General features: G+C 47.1%; 3 protein-coding genes across 5 annotated transcripts; all 3 read right to left on the bottom strand.

Annotated features, from left to right (window-relative positions):
* Positions 1 to 849: 849 nt before the first annotated feature.
* Positions 850 to 14,776, bottom strand: Cad74A (cadherin 74A). Of its 3 annotated transcripts, none has more exons than XM_020960498.2 (9): positions 14,720 to 14,776; positions 13,429 to 13,771; positions 8,580 to 8,944; positions 7,011 to 8,508; positions 6,688 to 6,949; positions 5,014 to 6,628; positions 4,650 to 4,952; positions 3,449 to 4,590; positions 850 to 3,382 (listed from the first exon to the last, which is right to left on the bottom strand). In XM_020960498.2, the coding sequence occupies exons 2-9, from the start codon at positions 13,589 to 13,591 to the stop codon at positions 3,256 to 3,258; spliced, it is 5,475 nt and encodes a 1,824-aa protein (XP_020816157.2). In that variant the 5' UTR covers positions 13,592 to 13,771; positions 14,720 to 14,776; the 3' UTR covers positions 850 to 3,255. The 3 variants fall into 3 exon arrangements, with proteins under 3 accessions (XP_020816157.2, XP_086689733.1, XP_086689734.1); XM_086833607.1 differs by having other exon boundaries at positions 14,599 to 14,773; XM_086833608.1 differs by having other exon boundaries at positions 14,585 to 14,772.
* Positions 14,777 to 15,113: 337 nt separating this feature from the next.
* On the bottom strand, positions 15,114 to 17,723 carry LOC110190080 (uncharacterized). Its single transcript, XM_020960386.2, has 2 exons — positions 17,574 to 17,723; positions 15,114 to 17,465 (listed from the first exon to the last, which is right to left on the bottom strand). Exons 1-2 carry the CDS (start codon positions 17,721 to 17,723, stop codon positions 15,258 to 15,260), a joined length of 2,358 nt encoding a protein of 785 aa, XP_020816045.2. The 3' UTR covers positions 15,114 to 15,257.
* Positions 17,724 to 19,255: 1,532 nt separating this feature from the next.
* LOC110190204 (uncharacterized) lies at positions 19,256 to 25,526 on the bottom strand. Its single transcript, XM_086833606.1, has 3 exons — positions 25,344 to 25,526; positions 22,070 to 22,138; positions 19,256 to 22,007 (listed from the first exon to the last, which is right to left on the bottom strand). Exons 1-3 carry the CDS (start codon positions 25,344 to 25,346, stop codon positions 19,674 to 19,676), a joined length of 2,406 nt encoding a protein of 801 aa, XP_086689732.1. The 5' UTR covers positions 25,347 to 25,526; the 3' UTR covers positions 19,256 to 19,673.
* Positions 25,527 to 25,550: the final 24 nt, after the last annotated feature.

Genomic DNA, 25,550 nt, shown 5'->3' with positions numbered 1-25,550 from the left:
CCTAATTACTATGCAGCGCCATGTGTATAATGAAGCTGACATTTCTAATTTATGGTTGATATTTGTTAATTTTCTTTTTTTCAGCTCGCTGTGCATAAATTGAATCGGAAGGCTGGCACTAAAATGTCGGCAAAACACCGGTTTCATGCCCAGTTATTGTTAAATGTAAACAACGGACACGGCACGATCGATCTAATGGGGGTTTTACTATACATAGAGGAGAAATCCTTTCGCCTGATCCTAAGCCGGCGTGCTCTGGTAATTCCACTTCCGGCTTAGTTCTGAAATTCGCGCGAAAATCCCGTGGTAATTCCACCATTGTGCGCGTTTCCGCAAACGGCAGACAAATGGAAAAATCGGGAAAATTGCGGGGAAAAATTGCAAAAAAAAATCGTTGCAAAAAATATAGCAAAAATTACCCCAAAAAAGTACGAAGCAAGTTAACTGCAATTACGCAACTCGGGGTGTGTCCTAAGTCCTTTTTTATAGTCTTGCCACCTCAGCAAGCGACCGTTATGATTCCTTTCCTCACTTTCCTGTCCCGCTTTTCACTTTTTGGTATGCACGCAAGGCTTTTCCACTATTTGTTGCACCCAAGCAGCAGGACGAGGGAATGTCCTGGCTCAGCCATTAATTGTTGGCATTGTTTGTCGCTCTGTCAGCCGGACATCTGGCTAACTATTTGACACTCGACAAGAGCGTTAGCTGTCATTGAATTGAATCTGGGGTAAAAAACTTGACTTGTGGCACACCTGCACAGGGGTTTCCCACATACTTTTCTATATAAATTCATATATGTATGTATACTTTTTTCAGTTGTGCCAAGGAAACATTAAACAATCAGGCAGATAAAATCATAAGTAATGGTTTTATTTCTTTAATTGCTTGCATTTTATTAGAGCGATAATATCTACAAATGATTTATAATACAGAATTGAGCTGAAATAGTTCCAATAATGAATTACATCTTTAATGTACCTTTTTAAATAATAATAATAAAAAATTCGAAAGAATTGTGTGCATTATATATTTAGATTTTGACTGAAAGACCTATGATATTTGTTGTATATCTCATTTATAACGCTCCACACTTGTGGGTCTTTGTAAGTTAAGCTCTTGGCGCCCACAAAAAATAACCCTCTATCCGCTGGTATTAATTGACGATTACTGGAACTTACGAGGTCTCGATGGCTGGCGCCGTGACTGCTTTTCCATCAAGCCGCTTTGTCACTCGATTTTGGAGTGTGATTTATGAGGATGGCCCTGCTGCCGACCATCAATCACTGTTCAAGTGGAAGGTGATTTAGAGGAGACAAAGCCTGAATGTGCAAGGCCAGTGCAATCCAGGTTAGTCGGTCTTTATGTAAATTTCAGAATTTCGCCTTAAACACGGCGCAATCATGAGGGAAACAAGTTTAATTACACTCCATCTCCGGGGAGAAGATCAACCCCCAAAGGCTCAAAGGTTCAGTTGACCCCCGAACGCACTTGATTTTCTGTCTTGCGTTGTTGATGTTGTTTCGCTTTAAAAAGTTATAAAAATAAGTCGAGCTGTGCGAGTACGGGTACGAGGACGAGAGCACCAGCAACCCCCGAAATCATCATGCACCCTTTGATTTTGGCCAGGATCAGGGGATCGGGGGCAGGACCAGCATCATCCCCTGTTTCCCTGGCCGTTCGTTGCCAGGGGCTAATGAGCGCCGCACATTAGTTTTAACAACATTTATTATTTATGGGTTTTCCTAACCCCCGCCTGCCTCCTGCTGCCTGCATCCTGCAGCCTGCCAGTGCCAGGATATTTGCTTTTCACGTTACATTTACACTTGCCTGTATAGTGACGCAGTTCTCGAAACGATTTTAAAATGGGAATTTGCAATTACTTTAAGCATGGCAAGTTTAATTGGAACTTCGAATCCGGAGCGGAGCTCGTTAACAACTTGAGTCAGGATCGGCTGGTACTTAAGAGGACTTGAAATGGGCAAAAGGGATAATGGTTGCAGTTATTTTTGCGGTTTTATATATATGAGATATGATAACCCCTTATTCTGAAATTGAGAAGAAGTAATAATATTAAGTTATGATAATTATTTTGCTTGAGTTTAAGATGCATGCAAGATAATCTGTTCTTTAAGGATGTCTTTAAATTGATGGTACTTTTTAGATAACAAAGTGGAAAGTCTCACTGATTATTATACGAAATTTAAAACAATAGATTTTCATTTATTTTTAATGAAAATAAAGTATTTCTTTAGACTAATAACCTGTATCAACTTTTATTAATATAGATATGGTATAACCTTGCAGTTCTTGATTTAATGCAGATAATTGGCACTACTTCAATGCAGCCGCCTACTAAATCCCAAACCATTTTCTGGCTGAAAAAATCCCATAAATATCAGGTTTAACCGATCAAACCCACTTTCGGTGCCCGTACCTTCCTGGATTTTAGCACATTAGAGGGAATTCACTATTCATTTGCATATCACTTCAGTGAGTAAGTGCTCGCGTTTTGTTTTCACATTTTTTACGTAGTTCATAGTTAATAGAATTTATTTGCACACATGTTCACATTGGACACACTACTTAGTCGTAGGTATATATATATATAAATATATTTACTTAACGGCAAAACCATATGCATTCTGTTTGAAAACGAAATACTCATTTTCGGGCGACACGCAAATGGGGCCTGACTTTGACTCCTGGCCGAGGATAGGATAGGATTTTGAATTGGGTTGCGGACCTGGAATTGGACTACGTTTGAAGCATTATTTATTCTGCACTTGTTCGACATGTGTTTGGCAAATAGACGATAAGATAAATATAGGTAAAAATAAATGCATTCCAGACCTGCCAAAGGGCAGAGTCAGCGAGAGGACTTCAGCCTGCACTTTGGCGCGGATGACACAGAGAACTGACTCGACTTAGGCTACGCTTTTCAATTGGATAATCGCTATGTTTTTTTTACAGACTAACCTAGGCTAACTCTAAATGGTTCTACACGTACATACTAGATCACGCGCATAGTATGCTTAAGCTTATATGGACTGATTTGGCATTCCACGGACTACCAATCTCTGCAAGGTCCCGGTTCGCAGCGGCCGAGCGGAGATCCGATCGAGTTTGGGGACTCTTAAGGATCTCCGCTGGTGCAAAGGGGGCCCGAGTCTTGGGCACTCTTAGTCTACGTCTACATTTACGTCTATGTGGTCAGTGGTTGAACCTGGACCGCCCCGTACAGAAGATGAGCTGCGGCTACAATGGCCCATAGATGGGCTCCGAGTAGAGCACGGCGGGCATTGAGTAGCTGTACGAGGTGGGCGTGTGCTCCGTGGGCGTTCGCAGACTCGCCTGAAGGCTCCGCTTGCTGTGCCGCTTCAGCCTGAAAGAGATTTTGATATTATAGTACTCTTTCCTGCATCCTTAATATCCTCTAAGATCTGCTTACTTCTTCTTCAGGCAGCAGGCAGTGCACAAGGATATCAAGGCAGCCAGGCCTATGAGGGCTGCCAGGAAGACCAGCCATGCCCCCGCCGAGGTCAGCATGCCGGCGAATAGGGCCGCCGTGTGGGTTCTCCGGACGGAGCAGGACTCCACTTCGCTCACTCCGTAGGCAGCGTACGTGTCGATGAGCTCTTGGCGCAGCTGCTGCGAGTTCATCAGCTTCTGCATTTCATTGAAGGACAGGGCTGCGCCGTTCTTGAACATCTGGAAGCAGGAGCTGGTGGCAGTGAAGTCAAGGCTCATGTCTGGTCTGGTGAACACCTGGGTGTCTAGGACGTGCAGCTCCAGACCCAGGGGCCGCAGTTTCTTCTGCAGCTGCTCCTGGAAGAGCCGGATGTTGTGCTGGATCTCGTTGGGCGGACGGGCGAACACAAATTTGAGCAGCGACTTGTCCCGGATCACAAACACCTTGAGGTTACTGTAAGCCTGGCGTTTAGGTTCCACCGAGTTGTTGGCCATCAGCCGCATCAGGAAATACCCGTCCACGTAGTCGGCGAAGGAGCCTCCAGTTCGCAACTCCCCGGTTCGGTTGTTGAGCGTGAAGAGGTTCTGAAGATTACCCACGGCCAAACTGCGGCTTCGCTTGTAGAACTGCGGCACAAAGGTCACATTCTCGATAGAGAGTCCGATGGGCGGAGCCTCGGCATCTGCATCGCTGGCCCGCAGAGTGGTCACCACGGTATCGATGGGCACGTTAATCCTTATGCCCACCGTGGGATCCGGTTGCTCAAACTGCGGCAGATTGTCGTCAATGTCGAGGACTCGGATAGTGATACGAAGATGTGAGGTATCCCGGCGATCATAGGGATCTCCAATGAACTTGAAGCCAGGTTCGCCCAGTTTCAAGCACTTAACCGTCAGGGTGAAGGATTCAACCTGCTCCCGATCGATAGGCTTCTGGGTCTTGAGGATAGCCAGGCTGTCATTGTTCCGCTCGATGGTGAACAGCTGCTCGTTATTTCCCTCGATGATCACATAATCAATGGCCGCATTCTCGCCTAGATCTTCGTCAACGGCGGTGAAGTTGCCAACCACAGTGCCAGCGGGTTCCTCTTCTTTGACAGACATGGTGAGAGGTCCTTCATCCTTTTAAAAATATTTTAAAATATTATTCTATAAGCAAGGAATATCTCTTTTATACTTACAATTTCCCTTGCGAATCGGGGCTCGTGATCGTCCACATCTAGAACTGCTATTTGCAGAATTCTGGTTACTGACTGCTTGGGCTGCCCATTGTCACTCACTTCCAGCAGGATCTTGTACATATTTTTGGTCTCACGATCCAGTGATTCCCTGGTAGTTATTAGTCCCGAATGGGTGTCTATGGTGAAGGCTTCAGCGTCCGGAGTGTCCGGCAGAATGCGGTAGGTTATGGTTCCGGAGGGAGTATTTTCGTCATCGGGATCGCTGGCAATTACTTGGAACACTGGGGCTCCAATGACAGCATTCTAAGAAGTGCAAAGATTAGGTATATTAAGAGAATATATTCACAATTAAAAGGACTCTCACCTCTGTGACATTCGCCATTTGGCCCACGCGGGGAGCCACAAAGTAGGGCACGCCGTCGTTGGCACTAACGTCGCCAATAAAGATCTTAACATCGGTGTCAGTAGACAGAGTTGGCTGCTTGGGCAACTGGTTCCCATTGTCCTGGGCACGGACAATCAGATCGTACGGTTCGGAGCGTCCCTTTCCCGTGAGATTGCGCCGTGTGGATATCAAACCGCTCTTGGGATCGATTTTGAAGAGTCCGTTGGCCTCGCCCTCGTTGACCATCTCGTATCGCACCTCACCTCCGAGTCCCTCGTCTGCGTCAAGGGCCTCCAACTGGAGGACGAACGAGTCGATTTGGGCATTCTCCGGGATCACCGTACTGTACTTCTTCTGTGTAAACTCTGGAGCATTATCGTTAACATCCAACACTTCGATCTGCAGATCCACAACGCTCTGCTTGGCATCCGTGGGCCTGCCCGGCGAGTCCTCTGCCTTGATCTGGAGCTGAATCCTTGGGGTGCGCTCCCGATCAATGATCTGTCCGTTTGCCACGATCACCTCCCCTGTGGTGTTGTTGATCTCAAAGAGCATAGCATGTTCGCCCTGCAGCGAGTAGATAATCTTGTGGTATCCCAAACGCTCGTCACGTGCGTTTAAGACGGCGTCCTTGTCCAACGCTCTCACCCGGATCACTCGCTCCGGATGTGGTCGGTTCTCGATGATGGTGGCTCTATAGGAACTCTGCTCGAACCGGGGACTGTTGTCGTTCACGTTTTCCACGGTGATGTTCACCCGGCTGACGGTACTACGTTGGCGATCGGCGCTATTGGCCCGCACCTGGAGTTCAAAGTCGGGACCGCTCTCTCCCAGAGCTTCGTAGTCTAGCCGTTTTTTAAGGATTACCTCTCCTGTGCGCTCTGCCACATGGAAGTATTCCACTTGCTTGGGTTCCACCAACTCAAAGGAGGTGATTGGCTGTCGGGTCACAGGGTCCTCGGCCTGGAGAATAAACAAGGCGCTGTCGATGGGCATTTCCTCCTTGATCTTCACATCGATAACGGGTCGAGAGCTGCTCCAGCCGGGGTTCTTGAAGACAGGGTTGGTGTCCTGGAAGGATTGGACATACACGGTCACCTCTGTGGTATCCACCTGCCCCTCCGGATCCACTTCCGCATTTAGATCCCTCACTCCCACTGTGAAGATGATGATGGCAGCCACATCATGCCGTAGGGTTCCGTTCACGAAGATCTCTCCGGATTGACTGTTCACGCGGAAAGCCTCCTGTAGACGGTAGTTGCTCCGGTTGGCAATGTTAACTCCCGCCTTGGTGGTAGCTGTCACGGGACCCACCAATCCGTACTCTAATCTCGAGTTGAGATCCTTATCGATGGCTCTAACCCTGAGTACGCTTTCTCCCACAGCCGTCCTCTCGGAGACATAGGCTGCGTAGCTGGCCTGCTCGAATTTGGGGCGCTCATCGTTTATGTCCTTCACATTTACATATACCGTGGTAGTTGCTGTCTCTGGAATTGGAGTGCCGGAATCTACGGCATTAACAATAATCTCAAAGCTGTTCATATTCGAGTCGCGATCGATGCGGGCTTGGGGTGACACTGTAATCAAACCGGAGCTGTAAGGGAAGAAAAATAATGTAAGTAAGGATCTCTTTCACTAAGAACCAATACTCACTGTTCATCAATCTCAAAGTTGTCATTGGCTCCCACAATTCTGTAGCGGAGCAGGCTGTCCAAGCCATCCGGATCGTGGGCAGACACCGAGGTAACATTCGATCCGGCAACGGCATTCTCTGGTATGGAAACCCTGTAGCTCGGAGGTCCAATTATTGGCAGGTTCTCCATGTTTTGGAAGTGTCCCCGGAAGATGGGTCGCTGGTTGCCGGAGATGCCCACACGAACCAGGACGCGAGTGGTGTTCGATAAAGGCGGAATTCCTAAAGACAGTCCCAATTATAAGAGATAAATATTTTTTAAAGAGATTTAACTTTAACTCACCGAAATCTGTGGCGGAGACCACCAGTTCATATTCGCCACGTTCAGTGTCCATGGATCGAGCTGCTTTTTGGATTACAATCTCACCCGTATCCGGCTCGATGCGGAATACATTTCCAGCTATGCTGTTTTCGGACACGATAGAGTACTTGACCCTACCATTTCCCTGTGTGGGACCATCGGCATCGTGGGCCCGGACAAAGAACTGCGGTTCAAAAATGGCAGCTCCCTCGCGAATGGTGCGACTGTATTCACGGCTCTCAAAGCTAGGATGGTTGTCGTTTACGTCGGTGACCCCAATGAAGAGATTGGCATTCGATTCCCGCTGGCCACCATCAATGGCCACCACTGTCAGGCTGTAGCTGCTCTGTTTTTCGTAGTCCAATGGCTTCAGCAGATAAAGACCTCCAGTTTCTGGGTCCACATAAAAGTTATCCGCTCCGAAACCCTTCAGCACATATCGAACGTGTCCGAATTCTCCGGAATCTGCATCACTGGCTCTCACGGTACCTATCAAGGCGTCCACGGGAAGATTCTCGGCTGCCGTAAAGCGATAAGTGCCTTGTTCAAACACCGGGGCATTATCATTTGCATCCAGTAGATGAATTTCCACTCGGGACTTGGCCATCTCTACTCCTTTGACCGATGCTATTAGATCAAACTCAAACTTACGAAGCGCGGGATCTGCAACGTCGTAATCCAAGCGACTGGCATTCAGCACTTTCACCACAACCGGTGTCCTGCCCTGAGCATCGGTGGGAGACACCGCAAATACACCGGCGGCATTGGCCACATCCCTCAAGGACAGCTGATAGCGGCTGTTGTCGCCCATGTCACGATCATCCACAAAGATCGAGAGTCCTGGAAGCGGCATTCCATTGGCCAGGTTCTCGGTAATGGAAACATTAAAGTGATCACCGCTAAACGTTGGCTGGTGGTCATCCACATCGGTCACCACGATGGTCACCCGGGTGAGCGAGTACTCGGCTGGAATGGCACCATCAATCAGCTCTGTGGCTCTAATGGAGAACACGTAAACGCCGCCATTTTGCAGGATCTCAGCGTTCTCACGATCCAGAGGCTCCGAGGTGGTCTGCAACACGGCGGTTCCCTCACGAGGATCTCCGAAGGGTACCAGTTCAAAGTGCCCGAAGGGTTCGTCCTCCAGGGACAGGAATATATCCCTTGGAATGCCCACATCCCCGTCCATGGCCTTGACTGTCAGAATGCTCACACCGGCGGGTGTGTTCTCCGCCACTGTGGCAGAGTATGGGGCATTGGTGAAGACAGGCGGCTGATCCTGAATATCGATCACGTTGATTGAAATGGTGGCCAGTGAGGAGAGGCGGTTGTCCAAGGCGCTGTCTGAGGCCGAGATGGTCATAATATATGAGGGACGACTCTCAAAATCCAGGGGTTGCTTCAGAGCCACTCGGGCGGTGTAGTTGCCATCGGAGATTTTCACAGCTCGCACCTCGAAGATGTCGCAGATGTCATTCTCCTGGAAGATATTGGTATTATATAAGGATTACAAGATCTTAAGACTTGAGTCTTCTGTTTTAAAGTACCCACCTCAACGCATTTAATTTGCACTTCGGCATTGATGCCCTCATCCCGATCAACAACCACGATTGGTGGCTCCACACTCAGCTCGGCTCCCACAGGTAGGGATTCGCTGACACTGGCAGTGTAGGGTCTTCCCAGGAATGTTGGCTGATTGTCATTATAGTCTCTGACAGGAATCTCTCTTCGCTGGGAAACAGTGTTGGGTTCGGTGCCGTAGATGCCTTCGTCGGTGATGCTGATGATCACCTCCACAGTGTCCTGGGTCTCGCGATCCAACTCCTGGCGCAGGCGCACCACTCCCGTTTCCCTGTCAACGGAAAAAACGGGTCCACTGATGCTGTACTTTAGGCGTCCGCCCTCCGGATCGGTGCCTGTAAGGTAAGAGGACAAATTTATTTAAAGACTTTGTAGAATAAATAAAGTAATTAAAATATTTTAAACATGGTTTTACCTATTTATAATCATTTTTACATTAATACTACTTTTCCCCTATTTATAAATACGTGAAATCTGATGGATGTTTGCTGGCCGGAAAAAGTGTAACAAATTAGTTGGCGACGGTTTGTGGGCTTGTCGGTTTGTTGGTCTGTCGGCCAGATCAGTGTGTGTCCCGACGTTTGACACGCTCACTGCTTTAATTACGGGTAATCCGAGACAGCGTCATAGGCTGTCACTTCGTGGAAGTCGTTCAGTAGTCCAAAGCCACCGCCGGCACCACCTCTGTCTCATGTGGTTTATGTAAAAGCGTGTGAAAAATGCTAATTTGGTTCCCACAACTTTTCCACTCCAGTGCAGCTCCCCGGGCCCCTGTGAACTACCTGAACAGAGTCTTAACTAGAGCAACTAGTTAGACACTATGGGGTCCAACCCTAAGTGGATTGTGTCATTCCCGCAGCATTTTCTCTTTCCCTGCTAATAACAGGAAATATATCTACAAGTATTTATTTAACTTGGGCAGCCGAAAATATATTCCGGCTTGGGGGCAACTGGAAATTACTTTAGAAATTCTACCGAATCATTATTTGTGGAGAGAAGAAAGAAAACAAATGAACCCGAGAAGGGCTAACAAAAGAAAACAGAGATCAATAAGCGGTCGGAAAACTGCTTTTGCTAGCCAGATTTTTTTCAAGTTTGTGGCAGCAGCGGGTCTGCGGTACACCGACAATTGCAGCACGACTGCCACAAACAAAACATGGCTCAAAGCGGGAAGCAAGCAGTTGGGCACAGCCGCTCCTCTAGCTTCAGTCTCGGCTCCAACAGCGAACACAAACATTCGGATAATACCTCCCCCGGGGAACCCCCCGGTTATTACTCTGTTCCAAACCCGAACCCATTCCCATTCCCCTTTGGTTTGGCGCGTGAGTGACCATTTTAAATTTTCAATGTACATAATCATTTTTGTAGGTCTTATGCATTCCTGGTGCAAGTGGGGTATATTATTGGGCCGAATACCTATATTTATATATTACATTGTAGATGTTTATATATTATTTTCTTAATGGAAAATAATTTTTAAATCTTCGAATTTGACTAAGAAACATAATTAGTGTTATCAAATCTATAAATCAGCTAGTTCTATTTTCTCCTTCATCATCATCTCCATCATTACAAAAATATCTTTCTCTATTTAATAGAACCTTTAAACATTTCCTAAGCCCATTCTAATATAGGGTATCTATATCTCTCCACCACCACCTTTCGATTCTTACTCGTTTTCTCTTTATGAATTCTCGTGTTCGATCCGAGATGGTGTGTTTATTGTACATATGAGTGAGGTTTTTGGGGGAAAAGTGGAAAAGCTGAATGAACACTGTAATTGCGTGTACGTGCAAGCTGTGGAAAAGCTTTCGTACACTTTTCACTTTATGCCCAGCACAAGGGAGGATGTACCCCCGTAATTGTTTGTGGTTTCTGCTGCTGTTGCTGTTGATGCGGGAGAAATAATTTGTGATTTCATGCTTGGCAGAGCGTATTTGTTAATATTTTGGTTATTATTACACATGGAACAGTGGTTAATCCCAAACGAAGCGAGAGAAACGCCCGCCATGTGGCAACAATTGTTGGCTTATTTTTCGACTTTCGAAGAGCCGCAGTTAAATGGGAATGTATGTATGTTATGGTAAAGTGATAGGAGTTTCCCCGCCAAATTCCATGCAATTAAATCCTCAATTTTCGACACCAACTAAATGCTGGATCCCAGGGGACGTCGCTGGAGTAATGCTTATGCAACAACGATTGGCACTCGGACTTGAGTTGCAGTCTCGGATTTTGTGGCGCTCGTTATGGCTTTGGCTTCCTGGACCCCCGTTTTGGCAGAGAGCAATTTCCTTCTGGCCCGGTCAGTTTTTCCATTTACCACTTGGCTTTTCCAAGGCACTCTTGATTTCGAACGCACCACAGCAAACGTGTTTCGTATCTCACGGATGCCGCTTGCAAAACCAAAGCCAACCGGCTATGAGGCCGCCCAGTCTCCGTCTTCGCCTATATATGTATCTGCGTCTCAGTTACAGATTCGGATGCAGATACAATAACCAAAGCCATAACCCGGCCAGGCGGAGTCACTGGGCGAGCAGCGGGCATCATCCAAGGCGATTTGGCACACGCTCGGCAACCAGTTGAGACAATGCGCCATCTGATTATGAAGTTGCCGTGCCGCGGCATCGAATTGCAGGCAGACCTCTCGATGTCTACGAACTCAAATAGCAACTGCACATATATCTGGTTTAAATATACCTCTGTATCTCAATATCTTTGTATTCGTATCTGTGTTAGGGTGTCAACTGGCTAAGAGGCAGGTGCAAGCGATACTTGGTTAAATCATAGTTTTAGGGGGAGTGTCGGGGTGCCGCCTTAAGTTTATTAAAGCTTGAAGGGGAGTTTGTAACTAGATATTGGCCAGATTAAAGGGGGAGTTTTTAACTAGATATATATTAGATTTATATGGGAAATGTAAACTAGACACCAGCTTCTGACAACCTGAAAGAGTATATGCCTTAACTTTATTATCTCCTCCACTAATATTGTATTATATATTGTTTTTTTAACCCTATGTATCTATAATGTATAAGCAAAGACTATACAACCACTCTATACACTCTTTGGTATAAGTCAATACCAACTTTAAGTTCTACAAAGGAGAGTTTATATATTATTATCAGATTGTCCAAACGAACTTTCGATTGATTGCCACTCTCGTTCCGAGTAAAAGTGCACTAGCCATTCTCGAGCAAAAGTGGTGGCCATCTAATGGAAGCCATTACCATCACCATTACCATGCCGGCCATCGCCATTATCGGCGGGGAACTAACACTTATCGCTGGTGGTACGCACAAACGTGTTCAAATGCATTTCCGCCTGCCCGCCTATCAGATACATATGTATCTTTGCCTGCCTTTGTTTGTTTTTGTTTGTTAACTGCATTCTTAAGCGAGCTAACTCCAAAAAAATACCAAACCAGAAACAGCAAATGGGAAAGAATTAATATCTTGTGTTTTTTTTCCTCTGAGGTTTATCGTGAATTCTTGCAGATCCGCACTGCATATTTTACAGCACTGACATTATGCAATCTGTATCTGCGTGTATCTATATCTGGCGAGTGTGAGATACGAGGGTGCTGGAAACGTGCGCGGCAGCCGCAAAAATCCAATACCCCGCCACAAGGTTGACCCAAAGTAGGTGGCCCACCCAAAGCCGGAGAGCTGGCCAAGAAATGAAAGTCAGCATTGGTAATTTGAGGTATGTTCAAAAGCCAAATTACAAAATTATTGAAGCCAGTTGTGGAGTGAGATATGAAACTTGAATCGAAGAGGGAATGCTCTTTAGTTTTTTGGTAAATTATTCAAGCTGGTAAATTGAATTATTGTTAAAGAAAATGTTTGCTGTTTATTGTTATTAATTCATAGGTTCCGGTGATAGAATTCTAAGTAGCCTTTGCTTTGTAAACAAATAAATAAATGTACTATTTAAATTGCCATCAATTCCCGTTCATCAATCATTTGACAGATACAATTATATAATGAACAAATCTAGTTCCCATTTATATTTAAACATCGTTACTCTAAGCAATTTAATGCATAAACGTTCTTCAGAGATAAACAATTTAATGGCTTATTTGATAATCAACCCAAGATCGTGACTTACCGAAGATTTTAGTTTATCTGTGACTTTATATTTTTGACAACTTAACCCAGACTTATTTGGGGTAAAGATTAACCATTTTATCATTTTACTGGGAAAATATAAATTTTCGGCGTGAAGATAAAAGTTCTTTGGCCTAATTAAGTACAGAGTAAAGCACATAAATTAATAACTTCCCTGATAGGTATTAATCAGCTGATCTTCCCACAGCCCCCTCTGACACTGAGCCATCATTTTTTCGGGCTAAAACAAAACAAACTGTTGCGAGTGAAAGGCATTGGCACAAACTGCGTGGGAATTGGGCTATTTGTGTACATTGTCTCACTGCTGCTGCAATGAAAGCCGTGAAGCAATTCCGCATAAAATTATGAAACGTGATGGCCCCGTACTCCCAGTACTCCCAGTACTCCCGGTACTACACATGTTGATAAAATGTCGAGCATGCAATGTGAGCCAACTATGTAGAACTCCCCCGCCAACACCTGTGGAACAACTGGAGCACCAGCTACTGGTCTTCAGAGTTAAGAATAAGAGTGCAATCATATCAAATGTGTCAGGTTTTAGATATTAATGGAGTAGTGTTTGTATTAAGGTATAGTTAATAAGAATTAATAAGGGTTTAAGGTTACTTTCTGTACTCTCCAGGTTTAATAAATATCCCAGTAAGTGCCTGGAAAACTTCCTGTTAACTTTTCCTCTTGTATCTTAAGAAACTCACCTTTCAGCTGATAAACCGGACTCCCAACGGGCGTGTTCTCCGAAAGGCTAAAGCGGGACATGTCTCCCGTCCCTGGGACGAACTGCGGCGGATGATTCAGCAGCTGGCCGGCGGCAAAGCTGGCCGAGAGCAGCGGCAACAGCCACATCCATGGCGGCAACATGTTGCCGTGGCTAATTGCAGAGCCGTTAGCTATTCGTATCCGTTAGGTCCGAGTTTTCGATGGTGTTTACTCTAGTATTTAGCACATGTAGAACGTCGACACAGTTTTACTTTTGGTTTTTCTTTAATCTTTACTTCGTTTTAACTTTTCTTATATTATTCGCTCGTTCACGTTCTTCGACTGGCAGAAATGCAAAACAAACTGGGCTTATTTATTTGGCCAGAAACAATGATTTTTCAATGCTAATACAGCTACAGATAACTGCACCACCGCCGCCCCCAGTTGGCCTTGTCTTTGAGCGAGAATGCCTGCGATTTCAGCTGAGATTTCAGCTGAGTCTGCGCGTTTGCTTAGCTTTAGCCTTGGCGTTTGAACTTTTGCCAGCACTCGATCACATTCCGCTCATGATGGGCTTCACAAAAAAAGGGAGAAAAGACGGGTGGAACGGAAAGAAATTCAGTCGACGAGGGAGCGGACTGGAGATTTCACTTTATGCACATGCGAAAAGTGGCACATGATGATGAGGCGGCTGCTGGCCGCCAGTTCCGATCATTGGGCACTTCTTGGCGATTGGCAAATGTTGCGATGCGATGCGATCCGGTGTGATGATGGCTTTCTTTTCGCATATATACACACACGGACACGCAGACACTAGGCGACAGTGGCAAAAACAAATAAAGTCACAAAACAGACTGGTTCGCAGGTATATCTCGCTCGCTGTATCTATGAGTTCTTGTTTTGGCCAAAAAAAATAAGAAAAGGAGCGACTGAGAAAGAGAGAGAGAGAGAGAGAGAAGCAGGCGGAAAATGTAGGTAGAGAACGGTAAGAAGGAAATGCAAAAATTTCAGGAAACCCAAGGGGTTGCGGTGCAAGTACAAGCTCTGGCGAAAATAACAATTAACACTGTCGCGGAATGACCATTTTAGCCAAGACTATTTCACTTTAAACGGGTATTTCGGTGGGACTCGCTTTTTTTGGCCAGACGAACGTACGCAAAAAAACACACCACAACAACACACACGGGACCGCAAAACGGATGACGCCGAGTGACCGAAACTTGATCTTGCTCTTGTGTGTCTGGCTTTTGTATCTTGTATCTCACGGATATGCCCGATGCGACTACTCACAGCGAGTTTAAACCGCGACAACGTCTGGACGGAGCGACGCTCGCTTACCTTCTGGCCGGACTTACCTGTTGCCGCCGCCCGTTCTTGTGGCTTAGCCTCGGATGGTGCTCTCGGCCGGAGAGCCGCTTGGCTCGGAATAATGGTTTACTTGAATACTGGTTTCGTGCCGATGCCGGTTCTGTTTTTGCGCACGCGCAATGAGATTGGCAATGAAACTCAAGTCGAAAGGTGATGGAAAGCAGGCTTTTAGGCGGCTTAAAAAAAGTATTTTCGAGGAAAAGTATAGAGTACTTAAAGGAGAAGACAAAACCCATCAATTGAATCTAAAATATTAATGTATTTATATATACACATAAATATTTAATCAAATTCCAACAAGAAAAACTCAGTTCCCTTTAATTGAGATACGTATTTATGTAAAACATTCAATTTACCTACTTTTCATTTAACTTCCAAACATATCGCTTGTAGGAGATGAAAACGATATTAAGTAATAATGCTACACTAACTATATAAGTCTAAGTACAACTATAGTCAGTTAGAGAGCATCGTCCACCTGGAACTGTATCAAATCCTCGACGGGAAAGCGGAAAAGCGAGGCGGTTTGGGCCTCAGCCGCCAGCTGCTCGATATTGGCGCTTTTCCCATAGCGAAAGTGCTCATCCACGGGCGTTTTCCGGTAGCGTTGATGATGATCCTGCCGGTATCCTGTGAGGGAAGCTCTATCCGGTAACTCGGCCGCCACAATGGGATGCTCAAAGTCAATGAGCGGCACGTGGTCGCTACGGGAAATGGAGTTGGGCCGATTTGTGGTCACTGGAAGCTGGTTCTGCTGCTGGGTTTGGTTCACAGATGGTTGATGTGACTGTGGCTGTTGCTGCGGCTGCTGAGAGTGACTGACGTTGCCACCAACTGCCTGTCGTGGTTCAATGGGACTCGGCGGATTGGGAGGCGGCAGCTCATTCGAATTGACGGTGTTCCTTTGCATATTGTGGTTGTAGAAGGGATTCGTAGAGGCACGAATCGTGGCCGTGGGCTTCTGCTTGGGAAACACATTCAAGTGCAGCATAATGGGATTCGTTTGGCTCTCTACTGGACCGTGACCCTGTCCCTGACCCTGTCCCTGACCCTGTCCGTAGATGGCATCTTCCGGAGGCGGAGGCGGCGGAAACTTGTGCTGGTACAAGGCTTGCTGCTGGCTGAATCTGGTGGCCTGGTCGGGAAATACCACTGGAGCAGACTGCTGCGTGGGGAACTTGAAGGGTGTCTGCTGGTACAGGCCAGGATGCTGACCGTGACCCATCTGGAAAGCTGCCGCCGTGGTTCCTGTCAAGGCAGCTGCCGATGGCAGAGCATAATCCTGCTGGAAGGGATGCCTTAACACCGAGGAGGGACGCGAAGGCGGTAACACCGGGTATATGTCCAGATTGACCTTAAAGGGAACTCGCTTGTGCTGCGGCTGCCGGGTGGCATTCAGGGCGAAGTGCTGCAGGAAAGGATCGGCCACGAAGTGCTGCTGGCTACCATGTTCGAGCAACTGCTGCTGCAGCTGTTGTTGCTGCTTCTTTTTCTTGTTCTTGGAGAGGGGCTTTCCATTTCCGACCACCGGCTGCATGGCCAGCAGATTGACATCCTGTGGCGACCGAGGCTTGTACGGATACAACTGTTCGATGGCCACTCGCTGATGACTCGGGGGAGCATACCACTGCATGGACATGGGCATGGGCATGGCCATTGGCATCAGAGGCATGTGACCCATTGGAATGGTGAACTGCATCTGTTTCTTGTGCCGCTTGCCTCGGAAGAAGTTTCCGATTCCGCTCGACTTGAGGTTTTTGAAGGTGCCGGCGATGTGAAGGCCCGTGGGCATCATCACCATCGGCGGGAGCTTGCTCGGTCCTAGACCTCCTCCGATGTGCAAGTGTTGCAGGATGTCCTGGATGTTATTCAGCTCGGGACGCACTGCCTCGCCCTTGGTGAACTGCTCGGGCAGTGGGCCATCGTAGGGAAAGTGAAAGGGCTTTGGCTTGAACTCCTCTTGTGTGTTCTGTGTCTGTGCTTGAGCCTGAGCCTGACCTCTCAGAGCCCTGGTGCCCGGCGTCTCCGAATATTGCCTCCTCAGCAGCGCTGTTGTGGGCGGCGGTGAGGGTGATCCCAAGGACAGCTGGGACATCTCCTGGGTGGAGAGACGCGGCGGGCGGGGCATCTGGTCACGCAGCAGCCCCTTCAGAGGCGTCATGGTTGCCGAACGCCTCGGCAGACGCTCGTACACATGGGCGTCGTCCAGTTCGTGTGACGCGGTTGCGTGTGGCTGCCGTCGCGCTTTCGTGCGCCATGTCCCGTAGATGGGGGCGAGCTGGTTGTCGGCACGCTCCAATAAGTAGGCGGTTTCGCCACCAGCTCCAGCTCCGGCCACAGCTGCTGCAGCTCCTCCTCCTCCCCCGCCTATTGCTCCAGCTCCCTGCGCCGCCTGCATCTGCTGGAGATGCAGCTGCAACTGTTGCTGCTGCTGGCGGAGATACAGCTGCTGCTGTTCATGCTGCAGCTGCTGCAACTTGGCCCTCATCTTCTCGATATCACTGTCACTCTCCGACTGATTCCACTGCTCCGACTCCTTGGTGGCTTGATTCTCCTCTGCGGAGGACTCAATGTCGTTGACGGACTGCGTCTGCTGCTGCTGCTGGAGTAAATGTGGCTGCTGATATAGAGTGGCTGCGGAGGCGACCTTGACTACCACGAGAGACATCTGCCGAGGAAAGGATAATATGAAAAGAGAGGAGATTGGATAATTTAATAGATTTTAGAGAAATTAAAAGGACTTATCTTTGGTTTATATATCGCAAAGTGAACTCACAATTGTGCACCCCAGGATCAGGCCCATTATCTGCCGCCCGCCGCTGGTTGATCCTAAATCCTGCCTGGATCGCGTCTCACGTCTGGTGCCCCCGGCTCCTTGTCCTTGTCCTGTACCTTGTCGTTGTCTTGGGGCTGGCGTCATGGACATCTTGAGGTCTCCGAATCGGGACCGCTCGGCTTGCCTATCGCTGGGTGAATGTGGACACGGGCCTCTGCCTCATCGCGGATCGTGGCGATGACTGAGTGCAGCCGGGCGCTGGCGGCGCCTAAAAAGCAGCGATTATATCGCCGGAGCGCAAGTGCAACAGCTTAATTAGAAAGTTTGATAGAGTTTGGCTGCGAAAGCAAAACGGCCGACTGCAGACAAATAAATTAATTGCTCAGGCGAATTCGTGCTTCGAGGCTTTGAGTGAAAAAGAAAGAGATATTAAAAAACGCATTGACCATGAAAATCTGAAGATCGCAGCGAAGTAACTAGAAATTGCCAGGCGAAGGCAATAAATCCGAAGTTGTTATTCTCTAACGGCGGGATTTTATTGGATCTTTGAAGAATTAGATAAACTTCAGAATTTGTTTAAGAATGATTCAAGGCATAACTTTAAGAAAGATTTTATTTGAAGTTTACTGGAAGAATAAATTGCTTACCAAATGACATTAGATATTTACGAATATCATTTTAATAATGTAATAATTCTGCTCAAAGCAAATTAATTAATAATAATTTACTATTCTAAAAAGAATTTATAAACTGAAATGTCCCCCAGAATTTACCCAAAAGATAAAATTTATCTTTGTTATTTGTAGGATCAATAACAGGTAGTGGTAATCACAGATTTATTCTTAGACATATACTTTGATGTATTATAAAAGAATAAACATAAATGTATGTATTTAAAGAATTTATAACCTCGATACTTAACTTAATTGTAAAGTGCATAGTCTAAAAATAACATTTGTGTCAAGTTCCTTTAAGAAGAAATATAACCATTAGTTTCTTTTAAGTCAATATAGATTAACCGCTGCATAAAACGTGACCAGGTTTAACCTCCTGACTATTGTCTTAACCAGATGAGATCAAAAGTGAATGCCAATGTTTATAATTTTAACCTAAACCTCTAATGTTTTATTGCCTTTTAAAGCAACAAACTTCTTAGCATAGTCGTAAAAGCCAACTTGCATGAAAAAGCCAAAAGATGTCTGTGTGGTTAACAAGAGCACCAGATCTCCCGGACATGATATGCTCCCATTTCCCTGTTGTAGGAAGGAAAAACGAAAAGGAAAATCAGTGGAAATACTTTAAATATGTTTTTATTGTTGGGGTTTATATAAATTAAAATAAATGCCACAATTTTGTTCGCTTCCCTAGATATAAAAAATGTATTTTATTGTTAAAGGTTTCAGTAATCCCAGTAAAGTGAAAGTGATAGCTCGGCAACTTAAAGTAGTTTATCGTGTTTAAAAGTATATATAAGGATAAGAAAGTAGCATAACAGTTGTTTAATTTTTTTTTAATCTTAACACAATCCTTCTTCAAATTATACTAATTTCATTTAAAACAAGGAAAGAAACTTTTACATTTAAAAATAGATAATACATGTTTCTAACAGACGAACTGCGGAATTACTTTGAGGTTCAACAGACTGACCCTGAGATAAAATTTCCCAATGAAAACTGCATAAATATATTCGAAAAACTTATTTTATTGTTTCAGGTTTCAGCGATCCGAATAAAGGGTTTATTTAATCGTAATATAGAGCTATATAGTCTTGAGCTGGCTCCCGTCACAGGCGACGGGGCCCATCGATCGTGTAGCGTGGTAACATAGAACATAGCAAGAGTTGGATAGAGACTGTACTGTACTGGTACTGGTACTGGTACTGCCCTCAATGGACCCATGGACAGTGAGCCCTGGCTGTGTGGGCATTAATTACATTACAAAAATAAAATAAAAACAAACAGGTGTCGTCCTTCCGGAATCGTGATCGTGTGACATTAGACTGTACGAGTATGACTAGACCAATCTAGCCCTGGACAAGTGCCTGCTACTGCGCTGCTAGACGGAGACGGTGACGGAGGAGTGGGGGAGCACCTCATCGCCCTAGAACTCGAAGGGGATGCTGGGGGGTGGGTACTGGTAGCCCTGGTGCTTGGTGGTCTGGGGCACGTAGGGCGTGGTCCTCACGGTCACCGGTGGCACATACTGTGTCGTCCTCACAGTGGGACGTGGCACATAAGGAGTGGTCCTCACGGTGGGTGGTGGTGGCGGGCGGGTGGCACGGGTGGTGACCGGGGGCAGGTACGTGGGTGGGGGAGGAGGAGGACGGGTTGGGGGACGAGTGGGTGGGCGAGTTGGTGGTGGAGGAGGACGCGTGGTGCGCACAGTCGGGGGTGGCAGGTATGTGGTTGGTGGACGAGTGGGAGGGCGGGTTGGTGGCCTGGTAGGAGGCTGGGTGGTGCGCACTGGAGCCCTGGTGGTGGCACGGGTGGTCACCGGAGGCAGGGGCTTGTTGGTGGGCGGCAGGTAGGTAGGAGCCGGGGTGGTCAACCTACGGGTGGTTGGTGGTGCGGTCGGGGGGCGAGTGGGTGGTGGAGGAGGACGCGTGGTGCGCACAGTTGGGGGTGGCAGGTAGGTGGTTGGTGGCCTGGTAGGAGGACGAGTTGGTGGCCTAGTGGGCTGGGTGGTGCGCACAGTGGGGGGTGGCAGATAGGTGGTGGGAGGACGAGTTGGTGGCCTGGTTGGTGGCCTGGTTGGTGGCCTGGTAGGAGGCTGGGTAGTGCGCACTGGAGCACGGGTCGTGGCACGAGTGGTCACTGGCGGCAGGGGCTTGTTGGTGGGTGGCAGATAAGTGGGAGCCGGAGTCGAGGGACGGGTTGGTGGCCTGGTGGGAGGCTTGGTTGGTGGCCTAGTGGGTGGCTGGGTAGCCCTGGTGGGGGGACGGGTTGGTGGCTTGGTGGGTGGTGGCGGAGGACGAGTAGTACGCACCGTCACGGGTGGCAGGTAAGTGGGAGGAGGAGTTGGTGGGCGGGTTGGGGGGCGGGTGGGTGGCTTGGTGGGCGGAGCAGTGGGTGGGCGGGTTGGTGGCCTGGTAGGAGGCTGAGTGGTGCGCAGTGGAGCCTTGGTCGTGGCACGAGTGGTCACTGGCGGCAGGGGCTTGTTAGTGGGTGGCAGGTATGTGGGAGCAGGAGTGGAAGCACGGGTTGGGGGACGGGTTGGGGGACGGGTGGGAGGACGGGTGGGAGGACGGGTGGGTGGTGGAGGAGGACGAGTGGTGCGAACGGTTACGGGAGGCAGGTATGTGGTTGGAGGACGAGTGGGTGGGCGAGTTGGTGGGCGAGTTGGTGGCTGGGTTGGTGGCCTGGTTGGTGGCCTGGTTGGTGGCCTGGTAGGAGGCTGGGTGGTGCGCAGTGGAGCCTTGGTCGTGGCACGGGTGGTCACTGGTGGCAGAGGCTTGTTGGTGGGCGGCAGGTAGGTAGGAGCCGGGGTGGTCAACCTACGAGTGGTTGGTGGTGCAGTCGGGGGGCGAGTGGGTGGTGGAGGAGGACGCGTGGTGCGCACAGTTGGGGGTGGCAGGTAGGTGGTTGGTGGCCTGGTAGGAGGACGAGTTGGTGGCCTAGTGGGCTGGGTGGTGCGCACAGTCGGGGGTGGCAGATAGGTGGTTGGCGGCCTGGTTGGTGGACGAGTTGGTGGCCTGGTTGGTGGCTGGGTTGGTGGCCTGGTTGGTGGCCTAGTCGGTGGCTGGGTGGTGCGCACTGGAGCACGGGTGGTCACTGGAGGCAGAGGCTTGTTCGTGGGCGGCAGGTAGGTAGGAGCCGGAGTCGAAGCGCGGGTTGGTGGCCTAGTGGGTGGCGGCGTTGGGCGACGAGTGGTCACTGGCGGCAGTGGCTTGTTGGTGGGTGGCAGATAGGTTGCCGGGGGACGCGTGGTTGGTGGCCGAGTTGGTGGCCTGGTTGGGGCAGGAGTCCTTGGCGGCGGTGGTGGTGGTGGAGCACGGGTGGTCACTGGCGGCAGAGGCTTGTTGGTGGGTGGCAGGTAGGTGGGAGCCGGAGTGGTAGGACGAACGGTGGTCCTTGGTGGCGGAGGAGGCGTCGGGCGACGAGTGGTCACTGGCGGCAGTGGCTTGTTGGTGGGTGGCAGATAGGTTGCCGGGGGACGGGTGGTTGGTGGCCTGGTTGGTGGCCTAGTTGGAGGAGGGGTCCTCGGTGGCGGCGGTGGTGGTGGAACACGGGTGGTCACCGGCGGCAGAGGCTTGTTGGTGGGCGGCAAGTAAGTGGGTGGTGGCCTCGTTGGTGGACGAGTGGGTGGCCTGGTCGGGGGAGGAGTGGGTGGCCGAGTGGGCGGCCTGGTGGGTGGTGGGGAGGTGGTGCGAGGCGGCAGCTCGAACGGCACATTGGGCTGCGGGTAGAAGTAACCCTCGGCGGCACGAGTTTTACGCTGCAAGTTGGAGCGAGGGATGAGCTTCTGAAAGAGCTGTGCTGTGGCTTAGGATCACTTACCTCATGGGTGTCGGCCGATGCGGTGGCCAGTGCCACAGCGCAAAGCGCCACGACGAACAGTGCACTTCTCTGTAAAGAAAAGGATACAAGAATTAAAAATTAATGTTTAATTGTCTGAACGTATACATAATCACACCAACAACGATTAAAATCTTTAATAGGAGTTATTTTTCATATCTTTGAGTTTGCTTAATGGGTATAATTTTATTCTTTAGATTAAATTAATTAATAATCATTAGATTTAATTTGTTTATACTATTAGGCGGTGTCTTCATCAATCATGCTTAATGTCTCCCTCTATTATAACTTTATCTTTTCATTCTTTACTATCTCTTTAAATAGTTGGGTTGCTAAAGGGAATATCCTTTTATCCCTAAGATATCTCCCGTTTCTAAAAAACCTAGTTAGCAGCATTGATGCATAGTCCAGGTCGATGGTTTTATTGCTGTTTTGAAGGTGCCAAGATTAACGACTGTCTCTAACAACCTGATTGCGACTAATCGATCGCCTTCTAGGCTAATCGCCTCTTCACGCTTCGTGGCAACTTGGCCCGGTTCCGACTCTATATCTCCATCTCCATCTCCAAGCACCAGCTTCGAGTCAAAATCCGAGAGTCCATCACCGACCCCAACGCCTGCAGTTAAAAACTGTGGTAAAGTTCAGCCAGAGATCGGTCGCAGACGCCGCATTAGCATAATGCATTGAAAATCACCCGAAATGTTAACACAGACATTCAACTTTGACAGGCATTAGCATCTCTAGGTCAGGCCGTTGTAAATTTCGCAGATTGGTTCGATTGAAACACAATGCTAATGCAGACACAAGATATATGAATATACATATATACGCGATGTGTCTGGAGTCGAGGAAGCAGCCCCTGAATTATCGCTTCCGACGAGGCGAGCTCATTTGCATTTTTGTCGCCGCAGTTTCGGCAAGGTCATCGCTAGTTAATGAAAGTGCTCATCGCTGGTCGATGAGCTCAATTAATTGGACAGTCGATGGCTGTCGGAGGAGAATTTTCGTGGGTTATATAAATAGCCGATTATGCCAGAAACCTGCCCGGATCTGGCGAGACCCGTTCTAGCCATGATTATATAATAATCAGAAAAGAGGGGCCATAAAACTAGTGAGAAAATCTGAAGTCGCCTGCCGAAATTAGCATACGCACCGCCATAAAAAAGTATAAAAAAGAGTCTGCCTCGGGTGTCGTTTATAACCAAATCTGTTAGATTATAGCCACTACCTCCAAATGTGGCTGGGACTACATTGTCTTCTTTTTCCTTTATTATATGTGCTCGAGCGCCTCTGAATGTTTGCTAATTTCGAGAAATATTTGACTTTTGTATGTAAATGATTTTAAATAATTTATGCTAATGAACCTGAACTTTTGGCTGTTCTAACTTGTTTCAAAGTATCACAATTTCGCTTAGGAATTTTAAGAGACAAATCGGGTTTGGCAGATGGCAGGGGAGAGTGTGGGGTGTGGATGTCGAGAAAGTGAAAGGACTTGTCGAGATATTGACTTTGGTATTCCTACCAAAAGGTGAAGTAACCCGGTTTCCCTTGACTGTTCATTATGCTAATTGGTGGCTAATTAATCCGATTCACACCGCTTCGAGGGCAGAGCCTCAATGCCAAAAACTTCGGGGCAATTAAATTGGACCAAAAGAGTGTGTGTGTGTGTGTGTGTGGGACTCTGTTAATCTCTGAGAGAGTTTTCCCACCTGGAAAGAAGCCCTTCCGACCGCTCTTCTTGGACAACTTTGATGGCAACATCTAGAATCTGACTTAAAGCGTCAAACGTTTTTATGGCTCTTTACCTAATTACGCCAATCGCAAATTGCCATTCGCAAATGTCAGATGCAAAAACGAAAATTATGAAAAAAACAAAACAAGTTTTAATTTCATCTTCAGCCATGTCAATGCTGACATAGAAACGGCAGCCCGAATGCCAGAATGCACATGCAGCTGGTCCATCCTAATGACTTAATACGCAAATGGCCAAGGCGATTCGAGCAATCGGACGTGGACACCGTGGGCGACCACCACGGCGTATGCGTAACATTGCACCCGATGGCACTTGCTCAACAGATGCACACACTGGTACAGAGTACAAAGATACAGATACAGATACGGATCCGTTGGCTTAAATGTCAACTGGTGGGCAGCTGGTCAGCGGGACAGAGATAGCCCCGGTCTGGACCAAAACTGGACCCCCGTCAAAATGTGAAATGCAAATAGATGTCGATTGAATTGGAACTGCAGTCGCTTTTGCAATTTATTTGCTTTTTCTTGCTGTTTGCGGTGCTCTTGCGGGAATTTTGTGTGGCCCTTGAGTGCACAGGGGGAAAAACCACAAATATGACAGTGAATACAAAGTTACCTAGACAATTTTTTTATTATAACGAAAAAAGACTAAAAGTTTAAAGGGGAATTTAAAGGATGTCTACCAATCTTTGGAAATTACTTGATTTTCTTTCTTTTGCTAAATATAAGTAAGTAAATATTTGTTCTAACAGAAAATGCAATTTTTATTGTGCATTTATGAATAGTTTATAGATAAATTTATGAAAATGTAAGTTTTATGGTTTCCACCTTTTAGTTTTTCCTTCTTTATACAGAATTGTATGCATACTTTACATTAACAATTTCATGTTTATGAAAAATCTAACATTTTAAACCTGTCTAATATTTTGTAATGGCTTAAAAGAATCCAGATATTAAATATGCAAAATGTTAAAGTTGAATTTGTGATATTTTATGATATTAAGCAATAAACATTATGTAATTTAAATAGACATTGAAACATTTTTTTAATTTTCATAACCAGTTTTAATCGAATTAAATGTAGTTACATATTAAAAAAAAAAGAATCTTTAAATAAAAGAAAATATTTAATCTGCGCAAAAAATTAGCGACCATTCTTTTAATCTTAAATGTTTCGTAATATCAATTGAGCACACATTTAAATAACTTTCTTTCATAAACTCTCTTTATACTTGTCATAAATTTTTCGCAAGTCTTAGCAAATATTTGAATTGAACTCTTTTGTTTTATAAAAAATTTTTTTGCAAACTTCAATAAGTGATCATTTTTCCCTGTGTTCCTTTTTGCGAAATGTCTTGTTTTGTCTTCACACCGAGAGGGACACACTTGTTTCAGTATATATTGTTTTCTTGTTGCACTTTGCACACGATCATTGTTTGTTTTCGGGGCAGAGATTACGTTAGATTGGACGGGGAACTGAGAACTGGGAACTGGGTTCGGTTACCATGGTGTACACTTTCGGACTGCTACGAGCGGCAGTTGTATTGGGTAATCCTTTGCTGGTGCGTGCGCTTAATCCTGGCGGACGTGGAGGAGGAAGAGGTGAAGACGCGACCGATCGTATCAAATTCAATGGGCGATTGAATTTGATCGATGCCAAGCTAAGTTGGTTTAACTTCTAGGTCGAGTGTGGAATACCAACTAAAGCATC

The sequence above is a fragment of the Drosophila serrata genome, unplaced genomic scaffold (assembly GCF_035046125.1).
Source record: "Drosophila serrata isolate PLE 108 unplaced genomic scaffold, ASM3504612v1 contig_272, whole genome shotgun sequence".
NCBI classification, from domain to species: domain Eukaryota; kingdom Metazoa; phylum Arthropoda; class Insecta; order Diptera; family Drosophilidae; genus Drosophila; species Drosophila serrata.
This window is presented reverse-complemented; position numbering and strand designations above follow the sequence as displayed.